At 39.1% G+C, this 19197-nt stretch overlaps 1 protein-coding gene across 1 annotated transcript in view; it reads left to right on the top strand.

The window, feature by feature from the left end:
• The window catches only part of APP (amyloid beta (A4) precursor protein), a 91411-nt gene that overhangs the window by 4427 nt on the left and 67787 nt on the right, over positions 1–19197 (top strand). The window contains exon 3 of the mRNA XM_009072345.1: positions 7056–7223. Coding sequence (XP_009070593.1) covers positions 7056–7223 — 168 coding nt within the window. The remainder of the gene's footprint in view (positions 1–7055; positions 7224–19197) is intronic.

The following is a 19197-nucleotide window of genomic DNA, read 5'->3' as shown; positions in this document are numbered from 1 at the left end:
CTGCTGTCATAATCACAGTGTCATGGGTGTTGCAGACCTGCTCCCGAGGCATCCAGGCTCCAGGTGGTTCTTCTAGCACATGACCAAAGCAAGCAGGAGCACTGCTCCCCTGTCACGTGCAATTGCTTGTGACTTCATTATTGCTCTCCTTCAGCATGGGAGGTGATAAGAAAAATCAGTCTCTCTTGCCATATAACAAAGAATAAGCAATTTTGTGTTAGTGCTTCCCTTCAACATTACAGTCAATCAGATCTCATGAAAGGAGAGCGTCAGCAGCCTGGCACAAAACACTTGGCAGCTTCTTTGCATACCTGTCAGCAGATGTGGGGGATTCAGCAGCATTAGCCTGACCTGCCTCCCCTAGCAGTATAATACCGCCCTTTAGCAATTGGTTTACTTTGTCTAATTCAGATGGGTTTCTTTAAACAGTTAGGGAAGAATTTAAGCAGTGTTGCTTAGCATGGCATTTTAATGGTGTTTACAGTCTGGAGTCGCAAGCTGGTTTTCTAGCAAGAGAAAAGTAGCCTCATGTTGGTATGGAAGCTCTTAGCATTACTGGTCTAGTATGGGGTTTTTTTATCTGAAGGTGTTTATTTCTGAAAGATTTTTAAATGCATTCAGTGACAGCTGCCACCTATTCTAAGGCAAGGGAGGTTAACCCTGCTTGCTAGACCTATCAGCTGAGAATTTTTGGGATAATATTTGTAGCATATGCTAGATTAATTGGGGTTTTTTTCCAAACTCCGCAGTTGTGCCCCACTTTCTTAGAATGGTAGAACCATAGAATGGTTAGGGTTGACCAGGGACCTTAAATGCTATGTAGTTCCAATGCACCTGCCACGGACAGGAACACTTTCCACTAGACCAGCTTGCTCTAAGCCCCATCCAGCCTGGCCTTGAATACTGCCAGTTATGGGAAGTCCACCACCACTCTGAGCAGCCTTTCTGCTTTGAAAGGTTATTATCTTTATTCCAAAGTAGTAATTCCTTGTTCTTCTTTGGCTTCAAGACTGTGTAGTATGCTTTATTTGGAAAGGCATAAGGTGTGATTGTATTCTATGTTAAGAAAACATGGTTAGGTTGCTACATGTATAGTATGCATTAGGATAACTCTGCTGATGCTATGAGATGTTCATTAAGAATGATCATCTACTGTAACATATGAATGAGAGCTGATAGAAATGAAGGGATTTGTATTGGTCTTAATTGATAGCTTTTATTCAGGCATTGCAATTTAAAGCATGGCTATTCCACCATAATATAGTATTTCATATATCTTGCAGTTGGAGGAAATATTTTTTTATGATACGGCAATCTCGCTGGTGGAAACAAAATATACAGTTACTTTTTTGGGTCAAGGGCAAAAGTACTGAAATACTGAACACACTAGTGGTGTTGTTTTACATAAAGTTGGGGGTGAAGAGTGATTTCATTGGAAATATATCCTGCCAGAAGAAATCTACCAAGAATCTGTTTCCCTAGAGAAAGTGTCATTTTATTATATTGAAGCAGTAATTAATTGCGTTATTCTTCTACTCTGTAAAAAGACCAGGATGCACTTTTGGGCTAATCCTCATATTCACTGTCTTGCCATGTTAGCAGAATTGTGAAGTTGTGTGGAAATAATACCTTTTCTAAAACATACATAAATTCATGAGACTATATTTGCCTACATTTAAAATCAAACTGGGCTTTTTGTTTGGTTTCTAGCCATCAGTAGTAACTTCATGGCACCTTGGTCCCAAGTGTAGTTCTGTTGGGGACAAGAAACAGGAAATGTATTTTCACATATTTGTTCCACTTCAGAATTGTCAGGCTTTGTATTCTAGCCAAATATACAATTGCATTTTTTTTCATATTCAAAATATGCTCCTCTAGCAGCTTAAGAATAAACATTATAGAGAGAAATTCAGTCATAATTGCACAGGATGGAAATTACAATTTTAGGGTATTTAACAGTTTTAGAAGAGCTGTCCTTCAGTATTGCACTGAGAAGTCATCATTTTGTTTTTTTAACTTTTCTCTGTACACAGTATTTTAGCACCAACTTTATTCCTAGAGCATGTGCCAGCTCCACAGCTGTCTTCTCCTAATTCCAAAAACCTCATCTGAAATTAGCTTTTGTCTTTGAGTACTCAAACTAAGATTTGGCTGCCTCTTCTAACCATATTTTCAGAACGAGGAAGTTTTGTTTCAGTGAAATAATCTTTAAATATTCTCTTTTGATTAATTCATTGAGTAAAACAGTATTGTGCCTTGTTGGAACACAGCGAATATAACTAGAAGAACAACAGTGCATTTACTCTTGCCTAATTTTTCTCAGCTAGGTAAGAAATGAAGACTAATATGAATATATACATATTAATATCCTCAAACTATAGCTTTCAGTTCCTGAAGACACAGAAGCCAAAGTAACTCCAGTTATAATAGTACACGGTGAAGTGGAGCATGTACCTCATGATACATATTTGAGAAGCTTATTCCTTTGGCCTCTCTTGCATTAATCAGTTAATTAACAATTACTCTGTTCTTTAGTGAGGCATAAATGGTAAAATGTAAGATTGTAATCCTATATACTTAAGCGGGTGTTTTAGGTCCTCGTTTAAGAGTTACTCAGGTCCCATGTGATTGTGAACACCCAGTTTGAACTGACAGCAAACACATACCAGTGCTGGTGAGTTGCTTCATACCCTCAGGATGATTTATTTGTGTGTACTTGGTGGGATATCAACTGCAAACTTGAAGGGCTGGCAGTACAGAAAGGGTCATCAGTGCAATATCTTTGCCATTCCCATAGCTAAATTAAAGAACTTGCAATCTTTGTAAGCCAATATGATGGTACCTTTCCACTGTAGCATTAAGGTAAAGAGGTTTCTCAGAGGTGTAATCTAGACATAGCACCAGCTTCTAAGACAGGTCGGAGTTAGTGGTCTAAATCTTCCCATTTGTCCTTTTTTTCTTAAATCTCTTCAAATTTAATTTCTAGTCTGTTTGGAGCTGACTGCTAAATTTAAATGAGCTTAGTTCTCATGGTCGTAGTTCTCATGATCATGTAAATAAATTCAAATCCTGGAGAAAATATTGAGTAACCTTGATATTTACAGTGCTAGAAATATGTTAATGTGCCTTTAATTTTTTTTCCCTGTTAGAAGTTTACATTTTATTGCAGATTCCTCAGTTGAAAATGTTGGAGTTCCCAGTGTTAGTCCCATGTGGAAAAAAAAACCCATAGAGTTGAGATTTTGAAATAAAGCAATTATAATTTCACTTTGATTCGAAATCAGTTTCCTTCAAGGAACAGGAAAAAAATTTACATGGTAATGAAACATTTTAAACTGCCACTCAGAACCATATTTTATATTTCCCTCTGTAAAAACTGATCATCAAAAGTATCTAAGATGTTTGCACATAAATTCTAATGAGCTCTACTTATAGCATTTTGGTAAATGAGTGCCTTTGGAAGTACTTTGTGTAAAGCCACTATAAATCAATGTCCACATACTTGAAGACTGTGTTTCCTAGAGTGCTGAAGTCTGTGCTTTTTAAAGAAAAATAACAGTCAGTGCCAACACTTAGTGCAACCGATTAGTTTTCAGTATATTGCTTCAACTATTTAATTTGTAAGCAAATCAACAAGCTTTGCCACAGCACTGTCCTTCAGGGAATGAGCTACCTGCTTGGTTAGAAACAACTAGTTTTGGCTGGAGAGGTTGGAATAAGTGTAAAAAAGAAGCTTGAAATGGGGAAAGCAAAATTATGCTCTCCTGATTATCTCAAAAGTAATTTTTCGTAGCTGAGGTTTTGGAGAATGGAGATATTGGCAACTGTGGTTTAAGACAGAGAGGATGAGAGAATTTTGATTGCTTGGAAACTGTAAGCATCTGAAAAAAAAAAATTGGGCATTATGAATCTGGGTCATGGCAAAGACTTGTCCTCTTCAATTTTGTCCAGTTTCTTAAAGCCACAGACAAAAATGGCATTGTATAAATAGTCCAAGAAAACCTGTTAAATTTCCCATCTCAGCCCGTCATTTCCCCATCTTCTCAGCTGAAGTGGTGTACCTGAGGATCAAGTGCTGTGGCTTTTTTCTGTAAGGGCAAGTGCTGGGGATATGGAGGGGCATGCAAGGAGCAACTGGCCCACCGACAGGAGGGATGGAACCACGGCCCAAGCATTGCATCTGGTTTGAAAATGTACCCTCACCCCAAAGCAGGGGTGAAGGAACACTACTCTGAGCCCTCCGCAGGAAATGGTAGATGGTGGTGGTGACACCAGGAAAGGGATGGCAGCAGTGAGAAGTTTCCTAGACTGGGCTGGCATCACAATTCACTTTAATTAGAGCAGTTGTGAAACAGTAAACCAGAGCATTTCCCCCTCTTTTGGTTATTCTTCACTTAGGTCATAAACTGTTCACGTAGCAGAACATTTCTCACTGCAGTGACGTAATTACCCTTTAGGTCTCACCAAGAGCAGTAGGGTTTGCTGTATGGGCTGGAGGGAAGGATGTCCCTGTGCTGTCGCTACAGCATGGTGGGAGATGACGGGTTAGGCAGGAGGCATGTTCCCAGCCACAGCAGTGGTCTGCAGTGCTTCAGGCTTGCTTGTTTGAATGTCCTACACTGTGGTTTTCTGAACACTTGAACAAGTGCATCTTCACGTGTATAAATGACTTAAGTTACCAAAAGCCAATTCTTTGTTACCACTGGCATAGTTGTTTGAATGCACTTTGGCACATTTGAAGAAAATCACTGCTGCTGTTTCTGTGAGAGAGCTGCCTCTAGGAAATATCGGATTAAATCTGTGAACTCTTTCCATCCTGATAACACTTAACATTGCAAAATAAAATAAATCAGGCTTTATAGCAGAGCTAGCATGTTGAAGGAAACCTAAAAGGCACTTACAGTGTGGGTAAGGTCATCCTGTAGTCAGCGTTTACTAAGAAAGACTGAGTTGTTGAGACCTTTCTGTTTTTTGAAATTACATTTCCTGTCAGTGAAACTACTTTTGATTATACCTGTCTGTTTAATGTCAGGAGTCACTATTCATTTTTAATTGACATGTGGCAGCTCTTTCAGGGCTGTGCAAAGTTAGCTTTGTGTGAAGATTTGACTGTATAATTGGGTGGAGTGGCTGGATTTGATTTAAAAATAAATCAGAAGAAACACTTGTATACTAAATATGGTTTATAATTAATCATATGGTAATATACAATTAATTGTAATTAGCGTGCTGTACAATTAAGTATACTTACTTTGCTTTTTCTTAAGAGTAAAAAACATCATGTTCCTTTCCCCCTAATTGCTTGGTACAGAATTGCAGCATTTGTAGCACATCCATGACGGCTGCAAACACTTGGATCTGTTTCTCTCAGAACAAATTTTTGCTTGCTAAAATCCATTCTTGACATTATTTATAGTTAGATTATGTGAATAATGTAAACACATGTAAAATCGTCCCTGTATTTTTTATGTAAGGAAATGTAGCTGTACTGCCAGTGACAATTGGATGTAAAAATCTGTTTATAAATAGAGGTGCTCCTGAGGGTAGTGAATTGATGGATCAGGACAGACTCTGAAAAGCAGGATTCTCTGTGGCCAGTATCTGAGAGGTGATGAGCATGCAGGGGATTTCTAGTACTAATGCACTCATATTTCTTCTTGCCTTTCAACCCTTAGGGATATGCTTTCCACAAAATTCAAATATATGCAGAGAATGTAGAAGCCTCTAGTTGAACGTGGCAGTTTGTCTGCTGATGCAGTGCGTGGGATGAAAGCAAATGAGGGGTGTATTGCTGTTTAATCATATGTGGATGTGAAACAACTTATGCAGCACCTTGAAGGATAGAACTGTTTTTGTCTGTTTGGAACATTATTGGTAAAGGGCTATGTGTTTACATGTGTAATTGGCTGAACTCCAAATTGCAGGCAGAATTTTCTTTGTCTTCCTTTAATTTGTGTGGTTTGGTTCTTCCCTCAGGTTTTTGTGTGTTGCAGGATGTAGGCACAGACTGTGGCAGCTCACAGTGAACACAAGCATAAACCATTTTATTTTTTTTCCTGTATGTATAATTCACTGACTATGAGATTTCCTTCCATGGACGGGTTCAAGCTGTGGCAGTAATTTTATATATGTGAACCCTCAAACTATGAATTAAAAACCCTGTGCTGGGTGACTTGCAAAAGGGTATTTCAGCATCAGTGACTATATATATAAGTAGGTGTCAGAAAAGAACTTGTTTTCCACTATAATGCATAAATGTTTGTTTGTTTGTTTTTTCATTTGTATAAGCTAGGCAACATTCTCAATTTGGTCAGGGAGGGGATATATAGCAAAAAAAGGACAAGAAAAAATCTTGCTCCTTCTGCTTTCAGAGGTTTCCCTTCCAGACAGGTACCGAGTGGGCTGCTTGGGCAAGAATCCACGCAGGGCCATCGGCAAACGCCACATTCAGCCAGTGGTTGTACCCTCTGGCCTGGAAACAGATGAAATTTCACACCTGTACCATTGCCACCATGCTGGAGCTTGTTTCAGGGCAACACCCCTCAGTGTGTGCAGATAAAGCTGCTAAAAACGTAGAAATACGGGCAGGCTAAGGAGACAGAGTGACACGAATCTGAGCTAGTTTAAAATTTACCTTCATTGTCTCTGGGGAAGGGTTTCTTGTTTTCTCTGGCAGCCAGTGACAAGACCCTAGGGAATAGCCTGAAATTGTGTCAGGGAAGGTTTAGGTTAGATATTGGAGAAAGATTCTTCACTTAAAGGATGGTTGGGCACTTTAACAGGCTCCCCAGGGAAATGATTGCAGCACCAAGCCTGACCAAGTTCAAAGAGCGTTTGGTGTGATTCTTGGGGATGTGCTGTGCAGGGCCAAGAGCTGGACACGATGATCCTTGTTGGGTCCCTTCCAACTCTGAAGACTCTGCGATTCCCCAAAACACCTCTTTGGTGCGTCTCCTTCCTCGCACACATGTGGACATGGAGAGGCACCTAGTTAAGAAACCGATCTGATGCCATTTACATGCTAAATGTGGTTCCTCCGGGTCTCCTGTGACTAGAGGTGTGCTCTGAGCAAGCCGAGACGGGTCCGTGCCGCGCGATGATCTCCCGCTGGTACTTTGACGTGGCCGAAGGAAAGTGTGCGCCCTTCTTTTACGGCGGCTGCGGCGGGAACCGGAACAACTTTGACTCGGAGGAGTACTGCATGGCGGTCTGTGGCAGCGTCAGTAAGTGCCCCGCACGGGGAGCAGGCCTGGGCTCTCACTAACCCCAGCCGCGGTCTGTCCACTCACTGCTGCATCCTCCTCAGCCTCTCGCTAACCTGGCATCCTACTGGGGAAATTCTTGCTGCTGTAGAGGGGCTCTGTAAGTAGGTAGCTAAGAGCCTAACACTTCCTTTAGTCGAGGCCTTCGCACTCACCTTCTCTTAATTTTCTGTCAAAGCGTCCTGATGTTTTGTGTGTCTCCGTGTGTGCATGTGTAGTGCATGTACAGGAAAAAACCCACTAACTTTAGGGAAGCCTCAGGTAAGTTTAAAAGCAACTTGCAGTTTTTACAGTGTATTTTCATGTATTGCTGACCTTTATTTAATCAATGCTAAAAATAATAGAACGTTTATTTCCAGATTTTTGGGGTTTTTTTGTTTGGTGTTAGCTTGATTGAATACTTCATGTTTGCAATGAAAAGGGGTGAATTGACTTTTGATTGTGTAGGTTTCCCTGAGGGCTGCGATGCACGTGTGAATCACCTCCCACTTACTTTAACCATATGTTTTAATGATCATTTTCCCTGCACTGTGATTTTTGGTTTGAGAAGGATGGATTTCTCCATCATAGAGCATTGAAGCTGATGAATTAGACATGAAATTTATCAGCTGGGTTTTGGTTTGAGAGCCAATGGTACACTCCCCTCCCGCCTGCCTTGCTCACATGTACGCTTGGGAGAGTCCTTTACATCTGACACATTGAAGAGGGAGTACATATCTCACTGCCCTGCCTGCTCACAGGGCACGGAGAAGCAGAACAGAAGCAGTGTGTTAGGGCCTCCTGTTAGTGAAATATTTTCCAGACTGGACCTAGGATTCTTTGCAGTACGTAGAAAGCTTAAAAATGCACACAAATGCAGAGCCGTAGGAAGGGGTGCTATGTGTGTCATGCAGCAGAGGAGCTGACCTATATTTTATTGGAGCAGAAGCAGGAGCAGTCATGGAGACAGGATTGCTGCTCTGGTCCTCCAGCTGCATTTCAGCTCAGTGTCTTTTAGAGCTGTCCATGACAAAGCCCCAGTGTGGAGAAATCTGCCACAATGAGTAAGGAGGATAGCTTGTGGACAGGGATCAGCTTCTGCAACAAGACAGATGATGTAGTCTAGAGAGAGAACGGCACAGTAGGCTGGAGTGAGCTATAATGTATTTACTAACAGAAGGGCACTTTGAACCATTAAGTTCCAGTGCTAGGTAAGATGTTTCCAGAGATGCAAAACATGGTTTGTCTCTGATTGCATTCTCTGTTTGGGAGGATAAATTCTCTTCTAAGTCTGGCAGCTCTCTTGCACCATGTGAAGTCAGAAATGAAATAAGAGACAATCTCTATGTGCTATATATTATATTCATCAGGATATTCAGATAAGCCCAGGAGATTCTAGTCTATATTCATTTCAATAAAACAACGCCAAGAGCATTACCATTTGCGTTGTTTCCATAGTTATCTTGGTTTATTTTGGGATTCTCAATTTTTGGTCTAAGTCATTTTCTCTTTAAGGAAAACGCAGTTAGGTTGAATATTTGAGCTGCTTGATTTCATTTGCACAACTCGAGCTGATTTTGTATCTCCCAGAGGCATTTTTGCTGTTAGTTTTTTTCTTCAGTAGTTTCTCAAACATTTGATTCTATAAGGGTATGTTTTCCAAGCCAATTTAGGTTTATTGTTTATTATATAGTTATATATTTATTCCTGTTTTTTCATGTTATGTCAGTGTGTTCTATACCCTGATCTATACGCCTGTTATTTCATTTTCTAAAGTAACTTTGTTTTCTTTTGGTTTCATGTACTGTTTCAGTCTCACTATGCTGTTTCTCCTTATTCATCATTATTTTGCTGACTAGAAATTGTAACAAAAATAATTAGAAGTGCTGAATGCAATTTATTTCAGCACTGAAGTGGCATCTTGTGTTTAGTACTGATCTAATGTTGCTGAAAAAGGTAGTGCAGACACCACCCTCACCCCAAATCCACAGAAGGAAGAAAAACAGTGGAGAACAGTTTCCATCTGGGCCATGCCTGTTCTTTCCTGTCTTTTTTTTTTCCCCCATCACTCTTGACCTAGTCTTTCCATTTGATCTTTCTGCCTCTTCCTCCCCACTTTATATTTATTTATTTATTTCATTCTTCATTCCTTTTCTCTCCAATGCTCACATTACTGTTGCTCCCTTGCTTCCTATTAAAAAAAAAAAAAAGGAAATTGAGCCTCTCTTAGGCAGGAGGCAAGATGCATGGTAAAGCAGATGTTTCCTTTGTCTAGCTATAGTTTTGCTTTTTCTTTTATAGTGGACAAAGGGTGAAAGGGTGGGATGTGAGTCAGTCTTTCTGGTAATGAATTGAAATTGGTCTGAACCAAAATATGAGGATGTTCTGTTGTCACAAGTACTCATATTTTGTGAAATATGAATATGGATATCCTGAACACTGTGTCTTTAAATAAATAAATTCATGCTCTTTTCTGCTTCCTTGCTGAAGTCTCTTTGCCTTGATCTGAAAGGAAGTGTCTGTTCTGTCATGCAAGGCCTTATACTCCCTCCATGATCAGCCGATTTGACTAGTGCTCTGAGGTCTGACAAAAATGATTTGTCTGTTGGGTAGGAACTACTGCTGTCACATTTTTTTCATTCATCCTTCAGCTCCATGGAAATTGATATATAATTGCCCTGAAAGTAGAAGGCTTTAAGGATCTTGTTACCAATTCCTTCAGCCTGCCAGACCACATGCTCAGTCTGTATTGATTTTTAATAAGTATGTTCAGTACTGTCTATGGTTTCTGTTCAATATAAGGATTCAGACTTCTACTGTGTGACTGTCCATAATGGCTCCTTTGAAGTCATTAAGGTCTGTCAGGCAGTTAATTTGGATTTAATGACCTTAGAATGGGTCTATATTGACAAGAATAAACAAAAATGATACACTGATGTTATCAAAGGAATGATTTATTATTATCATACTAAAAAGTAATCTTTTGTACTGCTTTTTTTGCTTGTCTGCTAATTGTTGCATTTTAAACATCCTTAAAGCTATAGGAAGTACATTTTTTTAACACGTGCTAGTTTGAAATTGCATTTATGCTCAAGTCTTAACTTGGGGACTTCAAAGCTGGGAAAATTCCTTCTCTTCAGTGTGCTTCATTTGTCAGCAGTTGCATAGGAGACAGTTCTCCCAGGAGCTCTTACAGCCACAGTACGGTGACTTCTGAGCAGAGTGGAATTCATGCCACCATGTTTCCATTTGTTCCTCACCTAAAGTGGGAGTGAACTGTACTCTGGTGATGCAGTCAATTTGACAAAACTTTGGCATGTCCTTAAAATGACCTTTTATAAATACTGGGTTTTTATCATTGTACTGAATTCATATGGCTAGCAACAGAAGGAATTAACAGGGTTCGGTGTTGTCAATTCCCTTCTTCCTTGCATAAACCCTGACACCTAGTAGGAAGTTTAATTGTTAACATACATGGTTTTATTTTTCATCATTTTAGAGCACTGCCATTGTTTTTTGGGTGACTTTAGATAGAGTAGTATTTTTTTCTCTAGACTAAATAATACTGTCAACTTACAAACTTGCTGAATGTGTTGGTGATTTGTAAGTGGCAGATATTTTATTTAAATTTCTAGTGGAAGGTATGAAAAGAGACACACTAAAAGCTACAATTTTATAATACACGTGGAATTTCACATAATGTAGATTAAATACAGTGCACAAGACAGACTGATATGGAGGATCCATGCTTTCTGGTTTTCATATAGGCTAAATTCAGTTTGCCTGCGGATTAGTATCTGTCTGTCGTTGATAATTGTTCAGATTGATCTTAATGTGTTTCCAGCTGATGCTCTTAAATGAAGGGAAAATTCATGACCTCTAGCATTCTGTAGCGTCCACTTTAATTTCTCCTCAGAGATGTACTGCGAATAATAATCTGGACCTTTTAGAGCAGCAGCTTACAAGATGATACTCCTGTTGTAAGTCATTTACTTTATCCATTGGTTACATGTTTGGGATGTTGACATCTCCCTACTTAGCAGGAAGTAAAATGATTTTGCTGCTAAACTTGCATGCCAACTTCTAGTTGGCATGCAAGTTCTTTAAGGCATTAAAGAACTACAGTGCATCCCCATAAGGAGAATGGTAAAGCACATTTTAGTCCTTTGGTTTATTCGCTGGGTGATTGCTCCTTTTATCTGTACAGGTACAGAGACTGCTTGAGCTTGAGATTGGGTAGGACCTCAGAAACAGAAAGCCGGCCACATCTAGAGCATGTTCATCTGGACTGGGTGATTCTGGCTCTTCGCTTTATGGGAGAGTTGGCAGGCCTCTGTCCATAAAAGCAGCAAGCTTGGAAGTCACTTCATGCCAGGAATACATGTTTTTTTTTGACAGTACACATAGTAGTGGAAAACACTCATCACAGCAACTAGCTACAATATTAATTTGTCATGGCACTACAGGAGATGTAATTTAAAATACAGAAGTCTAGCGATAACATTTAAAATAATAAAAATCTGCTTTTATGAGTAGTGATATTGCAAGGCAACCTTCCATATAACTTAAGTATGGAGTTTTGTATTTGAATAAATAAAATTTCCAAGTTACTAAAATTCACTAAGCCATTCATACTAGGACAACCTGTTCTACGTTACAAAGGCTCTTTATATTCAACTGCTTTACTGTTTCCCAAATTAGCAGTAAAGGGGACATTACTTTAAATGTGTCCCTCTCCGACCATCTCCAGCATGAATTGTCTGTATCTACTGGGTTTTAATTTCTCTGGCATGAAACCTCAGCTAAATTGTGCATCTTGGTATAATTGAGGCTAATTTCAAAGAGCATAGATGAAATCTTGAGAGAAACTTATTTATGCAGTGCTTTATTCCTTGTGAATACTTGACCTGTATCATTCAGTGCCTCGGAGATGTAATGGGATGAGTTCTAATACCATCTATTTAAAGTTAATTTTGACCACCATGTTTAGTGGATGCAAGTGACTAATTTGTGTTTCCACAGTTTCTTCATCCATATAAATTTGCACTTGTATTTCGCTTTTGAACTACACGTGGAGCCAGTGTTGGAATGGGCCTTTTTAATAAGCAAGTGGGTAAAGTTTAGGATTCAAAAAGGAAATGATGCAAACATTTTCATATATGAGTTAGACTACTGATAATTTCTTGCACTAAGAATTTTATTAATAAAAGGTACTAATGTGGACACTGTTTGATGTAACTTGTTTTGTTGGGTCTAAACACAGCATTTTTTGGTTTTGTTCTTTTTCCTCTGTGAAACTTGGTGAGTCTTGTTTACAACCTTGGCAGAAGTCATATTCAGGAAAATACTCCTGTCTTGTATTTGTTCTCATTTGATGCAGCAGGTGAGGAATTTAGTGTGCGGTTTTTCCCCCTCATAAATCTCATAAATATTTAAACTTACAATGACAAGTTGAAAGAGAATGACCTTGCAACAGAATATTGCAAAGGTGCTTAAGGAAAGTTCGCTTTGGGGATCTGCTCCAAAGCTTATAGTGAATCAAAGAGCTCGAAGAGGGGTGATCTGAGCCATTAATGAATGAGTGTTGAATGGATATGAACAAGGCAAAATTGTATTTGTCAGGGTTAGTGAAAGGGAAGTTGCATTCATGGCAATACAGTGAGAACCTGACTGCCAGGTTCTAGCTGTGCATGGGGAGGAAATGTATCTTGAAGTTCTTGCATAGAAGGATTCTTATATGAGAAAATTGTACTTAAACCTAGTTTAGATGGCAAATATCAACTTTAATTTAGGCAATAAATGAATAATAATGGGTGTATGGTATGTTTTGTTGGATAGTATTTTCTCTCCAAAGAATCTTTGAGGGATTTCACTGACTTGTCTTTCAAGCTGCCTATTGTTTGATGCCATATGAACTACTTAAATTCTAACGTATTAAAGGAAAATAGAATCAGTCTTTGCAAAGTAAACTTTAAGACAGAATGTAACTTTTAAACATTGTGATTTCTCTCAGAACACTTAATTATATTTTCTGGCCAAGGTTGCTACATTGGCCTATTATTATTTGAATACTAGTGCAAGTGCTGAGATATTGCAGAAAATATACGCAGTCTTTTGTGACAAGTAGTTCAGCCTTGATGGGTAGTAAAAACAATGAGATAACCCAGCTGTTAGGAAAGGAGAGGACATTCCTCTGGAACAGTGTTCTGCTTCATTTGTTTATTCTCTTCGTGTCACCTGTGCCTGAAATCTCTTTCAATTGTCCTAGTAGACATCTTTGAACTTTGTACTTTCTAATTCACTTTAGAAACATTTATCTAATTTAACAAAATTTTGGAAGCTAAGCAGCAGCTTGAGATTGAAGGAGGACAAGTCCAGGTCTCAAAACTGGTGATTCTTTTTACTGCTTCAGATGTGATCCCTGAGCATACAATCCCTACTGTTACAGGGAGCTTTTTTCCTTAACTCAGTACCAATGTACACGACTTTTTTCTGACAGAAGAATGTATTTGTTTTTATCTAGTCTTAGTCCATGTTTTGTGCTCTCATTCTCTCTGCCATTGTAGTGAGAATTGATCAGATTTTCTGAAGAACACTTTATTTTCAAAGACTTTTTGGATATCTTAAGGATAATTGTCAAAACACAAGGATAAAGCAAATGTGTAAGATAAATAAAACTCAGCTGAATGGGTACATGATCAGGCTGAGTGCTAAATATGGAGTTGAAATGGATGAGCCTTAATATCAGTGAATAATCTAATGGGAGTTTACATTATTGAGCATGTCTGCTGAAAGTTAAAAAGTGGACAGCTGGAGTTGAGTGGCCTGAGGACAGGAGTACCAGGCTCTGATTGTGATCAGCATGGTTCATTGCTCTGCAGTGAGCTTCCAGGCAGGGAGATTTACTGATGAATTACAAGGCAAAAGATCTGGCTCCCAGAACTGTTGCCAGTCCAGGAGTCATGCCAACCCTTAGAACACAGCAGTGCTGTCTATTTGCCCCTCAAAACCTGAAAAAGAAACCAGGAGCAGCAGCAGCAACCTGCTGCTTACGTGTGAAAAATGGGGGCATGTCTGGTTTTCATTCTCACAAGGCCTCCCTTGTGCTCTTGACTGTGGGAGGAACTCTGGCCTCCCCTTTATGCCTTAGTTTTAGACAGGGCTCAGAAAGTGGTCTTGGTGAAAGTATCTATGAAGAGAAAGTAATAAAAGTGAAAAGGAATGACACATTTCCTGCTGGTCTTCCACTTACAGTGTGAAGAGTGTGGATGGTTGTCTCTATAATGCAGTAATATGCACTGTTTAAGGACACTTAGTGTTCTGTGACCCAATATTCGTCTCTACTAGAAAGCACACACTTTGCTGTAAGTAATTAAGTTATACTGAACATAACTACTTCTTCAGTAAAAACTGATCCTGGGAAATCCCTGCATTGAATACCTTTCCCAGCCTTCATTTGTCTTGTGTCATTCAGGTGGTAATTTGTCTAGTTCATAATAAAAAGGTAATCATTATTTTCCTTCCCTGTTGTTTAGATTCTGTTCATTGGCTTTGCCACCCTGCTGTAAGCAGAGTGTCTTGTTCACAGAAGCATGGGGATACCATCTTGTAATCCCAGCTCATTTCTCGAGGTAGCTGTAGCAATAATAGAAACTCTTCTCACTCAAGGTACTCCATATGCACTTGTGATTGTCATTAAGTGCTGTAATTAGTTGTGATCTTAGTCAACAGCTGAAAGCTTTGATCTTAATCCCTCATTAATGAGGCAGTTACATACGTGGAATTCAGAGGCAATGAATACATCCACTGAATACGGTATTTTAGTTGGGTAATGTTCCCACTGCGAGTGGTTTCCCATGTGATAGGCAGCAGCCAGTGTCTTTGAGAAAAGGAACATCTACTGAGCCTGTCATTTATATGAGATTAGTGAATAACTGTTTTTTCTTTCACTGGAGATGCTGATATTAACAGGATCTGGGAGGTGTATTCTTGCATTTTCTTGCCTTTTGTTTTTCTTGGTCTTCTGTTAACGTAGGAAATGTTAAATAATAAAACGTGTAGAGCACAATTTGTCTGTATTATTGAACCTGTGTCGTGTCTCCAGGAAGGTTAGAATTTTAAAGACTTAAAAATTTAGAAGTAAAATCTGTTTGGAAATTGACAGATAAAATGGGTGCAAGTGTGAAGAAAATGTCAGCTGATACAGAGTTTCTTCCGCATCTGTCAGCACACACTTTTTGATCAGTCTTCATGCAAGAGTAAAATGAGTTACCTTATAAAACAAACCATGCATTCTTCTAAGGGCAGGTGGGGTAATAAAATGAGATCAGGCTGCAGATTTTTAAGGAATCCTTGTCTTTAACTGATTGCTGACCGAATGTGCCAAATTTACTATGAGAAAACATGCAATACATCTCTATAAACAAAGCTCCCAAATGTATTAGATTGCAAAGGTTAGGTTTTGTGCCAACAGCCTTGAAGAAATTTTAATGTTTCTGCTTTATGCAGAAGGGAGCTCAGCATTTTTGTAACCACCCTTTTCTTGGGGGCGTGGGGTAGGCAGCCAATTACTGGCATGATGGAATCACAAAGGTGGTTTTTTTTAATATACTGTTGATAATTGTGATTTTTTTTTTAATACTATATAGAAAAGTTGATAAATAAAACCACATTTTTTATAACTATCTCACTTTTTAGTATTTTCCTAAGCATAGATGCTGCACTTTTCAATGAAACTTAGCCCTGTTTTTTAACAGTTTAAACAGTGTCTGTGTTGGCAAAGTGTGATATGGTCAGTGTTACTAGGTTGGTTGGTCTCTTTGGCCACCAGCTACGGAATAAACATCCCAGGAACAGTAGGGAGACTGAGTCTACAGCAAGGCTTGGCACAAGCTTGGCCTACTCTGATATGTGCTGAGTATTGACTGCTGCTGGCAGCAAGCAGAGAGGGAGAAAACACCCATTTTACTCCTTGCTTTCATGCCTGTTTGCTGTGTTTCAGAAGGAGATGCTGAAGCAGGATGTTTTCAAGGATGCTTTTGGGTGAATTGGCCTATCTTTGTATAAGTTGTTCAAACACTTAATTGGATTTACTACTGAAAGTGTGGGTGCCTTATGTCTGCTCTGGATTTCCACTCTTATTCTGTCTACCTTTGGTTTCCAACTGTCAGACCTCAGTTGCTTCTTTCTGATAAAGCTGTTGTCAGAAATCTTTTTTCCAGAGAGATTTTCTGAATCGGATTAGTAGTCCTTGGTGGGTGAGTGTGACTGATTGCTCTTACCATGAGACAGGTCTCCCAAGCTCCCATGAGTTCTCATGCCTGTTTCCCAGCCCTCTTTCTATTTGAGAGCATGTAGTGGAGAACTATGTGTGGCCTTACAGCCTTTTGCTCCAGGTCAAGGGTAGTAGCCTTTCCCTCCTATGCAGTATCACTCTTTGTTAGTGTTACCCACTTTGGCATTAGCATGAGAGAGCAGTTTGCAGTCAGGTGCCGATGTACTGCCCTCATCCTTCCCTATCCTCCAGGGCATAGCCTGGTTGTCTCAGGCATCCAGGTCTGTGTTGTTTAATGCCCAGCTGCTGTTTGGTTTTGCACAGATTTTGAAGGGTGCTCTGGTGCTCTGACATCCCCGGCACCATGCACCATGTATGTCAGGTTTTCCAGTTCTCAGCACCTGCTGCTCTGACCCGTTCAGAAACACACATGTTCAAAAACACACATTTTGGTGGGAAGTAAGCATACTGCCCAAAAATCCAGGCTATAAGGGCTGCACATGAGACAGGAGCTTTTGAAAATCAAACCTGGAACATCCAGGTGGCTTAACAGTGCAAATGCTGGTGACCTTTTTTCCTGTTCGATAAATTAAAGGTTACATTTGCATAATTTATTGGACAGTTATTCAGATTGTCACTTCTTCCCACTAGTGTTTGTACAACTTAAGTTCAGTTAGGAAAACAAATCCATAAGAGATGGAGAAGGATGGTGAATGCACTGGAGTGCTTCCCCATTTCGTTTTCCTGTGATGAACTCTGCTGTGTGCTGCAGAGGCAGAGAGAGGAGGGTGAGGGAGAGGGGAATCCTCTTCACGCAGAGCCTGTCTGAACCATGGAACTCATTGCCACCTGTGGTGTGAATGTTAAATCAATCTTATGCAAGTTTTTTGGGGAAAAATATTAAAAATTAGAATCATGGAAGAATAATCCAGCAAGATTAGTTAAACATTGCAAAAAGAGTATTCCCTGCCCTTGCCTAGGGATATTTGGTGATACCCTGTCAGAAAATGGGAGCCTGGAAGGGATGGATGGTCTTTGCTGGGTCTGGCACTTAATTTTTTTTCCTGCTTTAAAATAACATTTTCTTTTGATTTTTTAAAATGTAATTAAAATGCACAATACTTAAGTGCAGCTTCAGGAAAGATAAAGATGAAATTAATTTGGTGCTTGAGAGATTAAAAGGCAAAGATCTTTAGAACTTCTAAGCATTACAAGAAATGTTTTCACTCAGTTTGAGCTTTGGATGATTTGGAATTTGCTTACACTGGCTGTAGCCTTTCTGGCAAGCAGCACTGCACCCCAGCACAAACCAGGTTGTCCTTGAAGATGGGTTGTTATCCTTAAGAGTTTAAAAAGAGACAAGTTTTTTATGCTTTTATAACAGCATCATAGACTTTAAATAGTCTGAAGTTGTAAGAGTAGCCATTGAAAATATTAAGAGTTCCATTCTATTTTTATTGGTTTTATCATTGTCAGGAAGCTTGTTTGTACCCATTTGATTGTTAACAGAACTTTAGTAACAAAGTTTACAATTTTAGAAAGTGTAAGCTTGTCATAAAGTACTTAGGAAACAACCCAAAGAGTGGCAGGCAGAGTGATGACTTGCACTGCCTATGATATATCAGTTTGTTTTAGCTTTTAGATTCTTTTTCTTTGAGACAAGCAAGGCCTTTCATTTGATCCACTGAGTAACTTAAAAAAATCCACTGTGCAATTTATACAAACAAAACCATTCATGCCTATTGCAGTGGCCATGTAGAGATATCTCAAATGCAGCCAAATGCAGAGGATTTCTGTTCATTTTTGATGGTTTTGCTTTGGGGGTTATACAGCTAAGGAGAATTTTGGATTGTTTTTCCTAAAAATTGAGGATATATTTCACTGGGATTAACACACTGCATTCCTAACTGATGATTTTTAAAAATTTTTTTTGATAGTTTAACATGGGTATGCTGACATTTTAACTTGTGTGGGAGAAAATAGTCATAAATTAATATCGGTTGCTATTGCTCATTTTGATCTTCGGATTAAAGTTTGGTTTTGTTGAAGATAGTGAGAAGTGTTTGGAATGTGAGAATATCTTGGGTTTACACTAGCTATATTACTCTGTCTGCTAAAATGTATGACTTCTGTAAGTGAAGTTCACTATAGTACATGTTGTCAAACTCGTTTTCTAAAAAAACCCCTCACAACTATGTATATGTTGTTTTTTTCCTTTGTCAGAATTTTTAAACTAACTTTGCAGTTGTTGAACTAAATGTGACCAGGGAGATGAAACTAATTCTATCATAAAATATTTAGGGACAGTATAGTTGACATAGTTGGTTGTTATTGGAGAGTTTTTTAATTGCTGTTATGGCCTAGCACAGAAATGTTACTCTAATTAGTGTAGGGTTTGTTGAATGTCACTGTGTAGTGAGGGAACTGTTGCTCATTTTGCTTGAATTACCCCAAATGCAAATCTTTCCACTACCAGCGTCACAGGTATGGCCTAGTTAGCTGACAGGAATGGCTGCAATTAGTGCAATTGCCTGATTATTCCAGGATCCGTGAGGGATTTTCTTAATCAGAGTTGTTGCAAATAAAGTAAATATCTGTGAGGCCAAACTGCTGCCAAGGGAAGGATTTGAGGTGTTTCATTAGGTATTGTGAGGTCCATAAGTGCTTAAAAATTTATTTGCA

Source organism: Acanthisitta chloris, unplaced genomic scaffold, assembly GCF_000695815.1.
Source record: "Acanthisitta chloris isolate BGI_N310 unplaced genomic scaffold, ASM69581v1 scaffold26303, whole genome shotgun sequence".
NCBI lineage: Eukaryota > Metazoa > Chordata > Aves > Passeriformes > Acanthisittidae > Acanthisitta > Acanthisitta chloris.
This window is presented reverse-complemented; position numbering and strand designations above follow the sequence as displayed.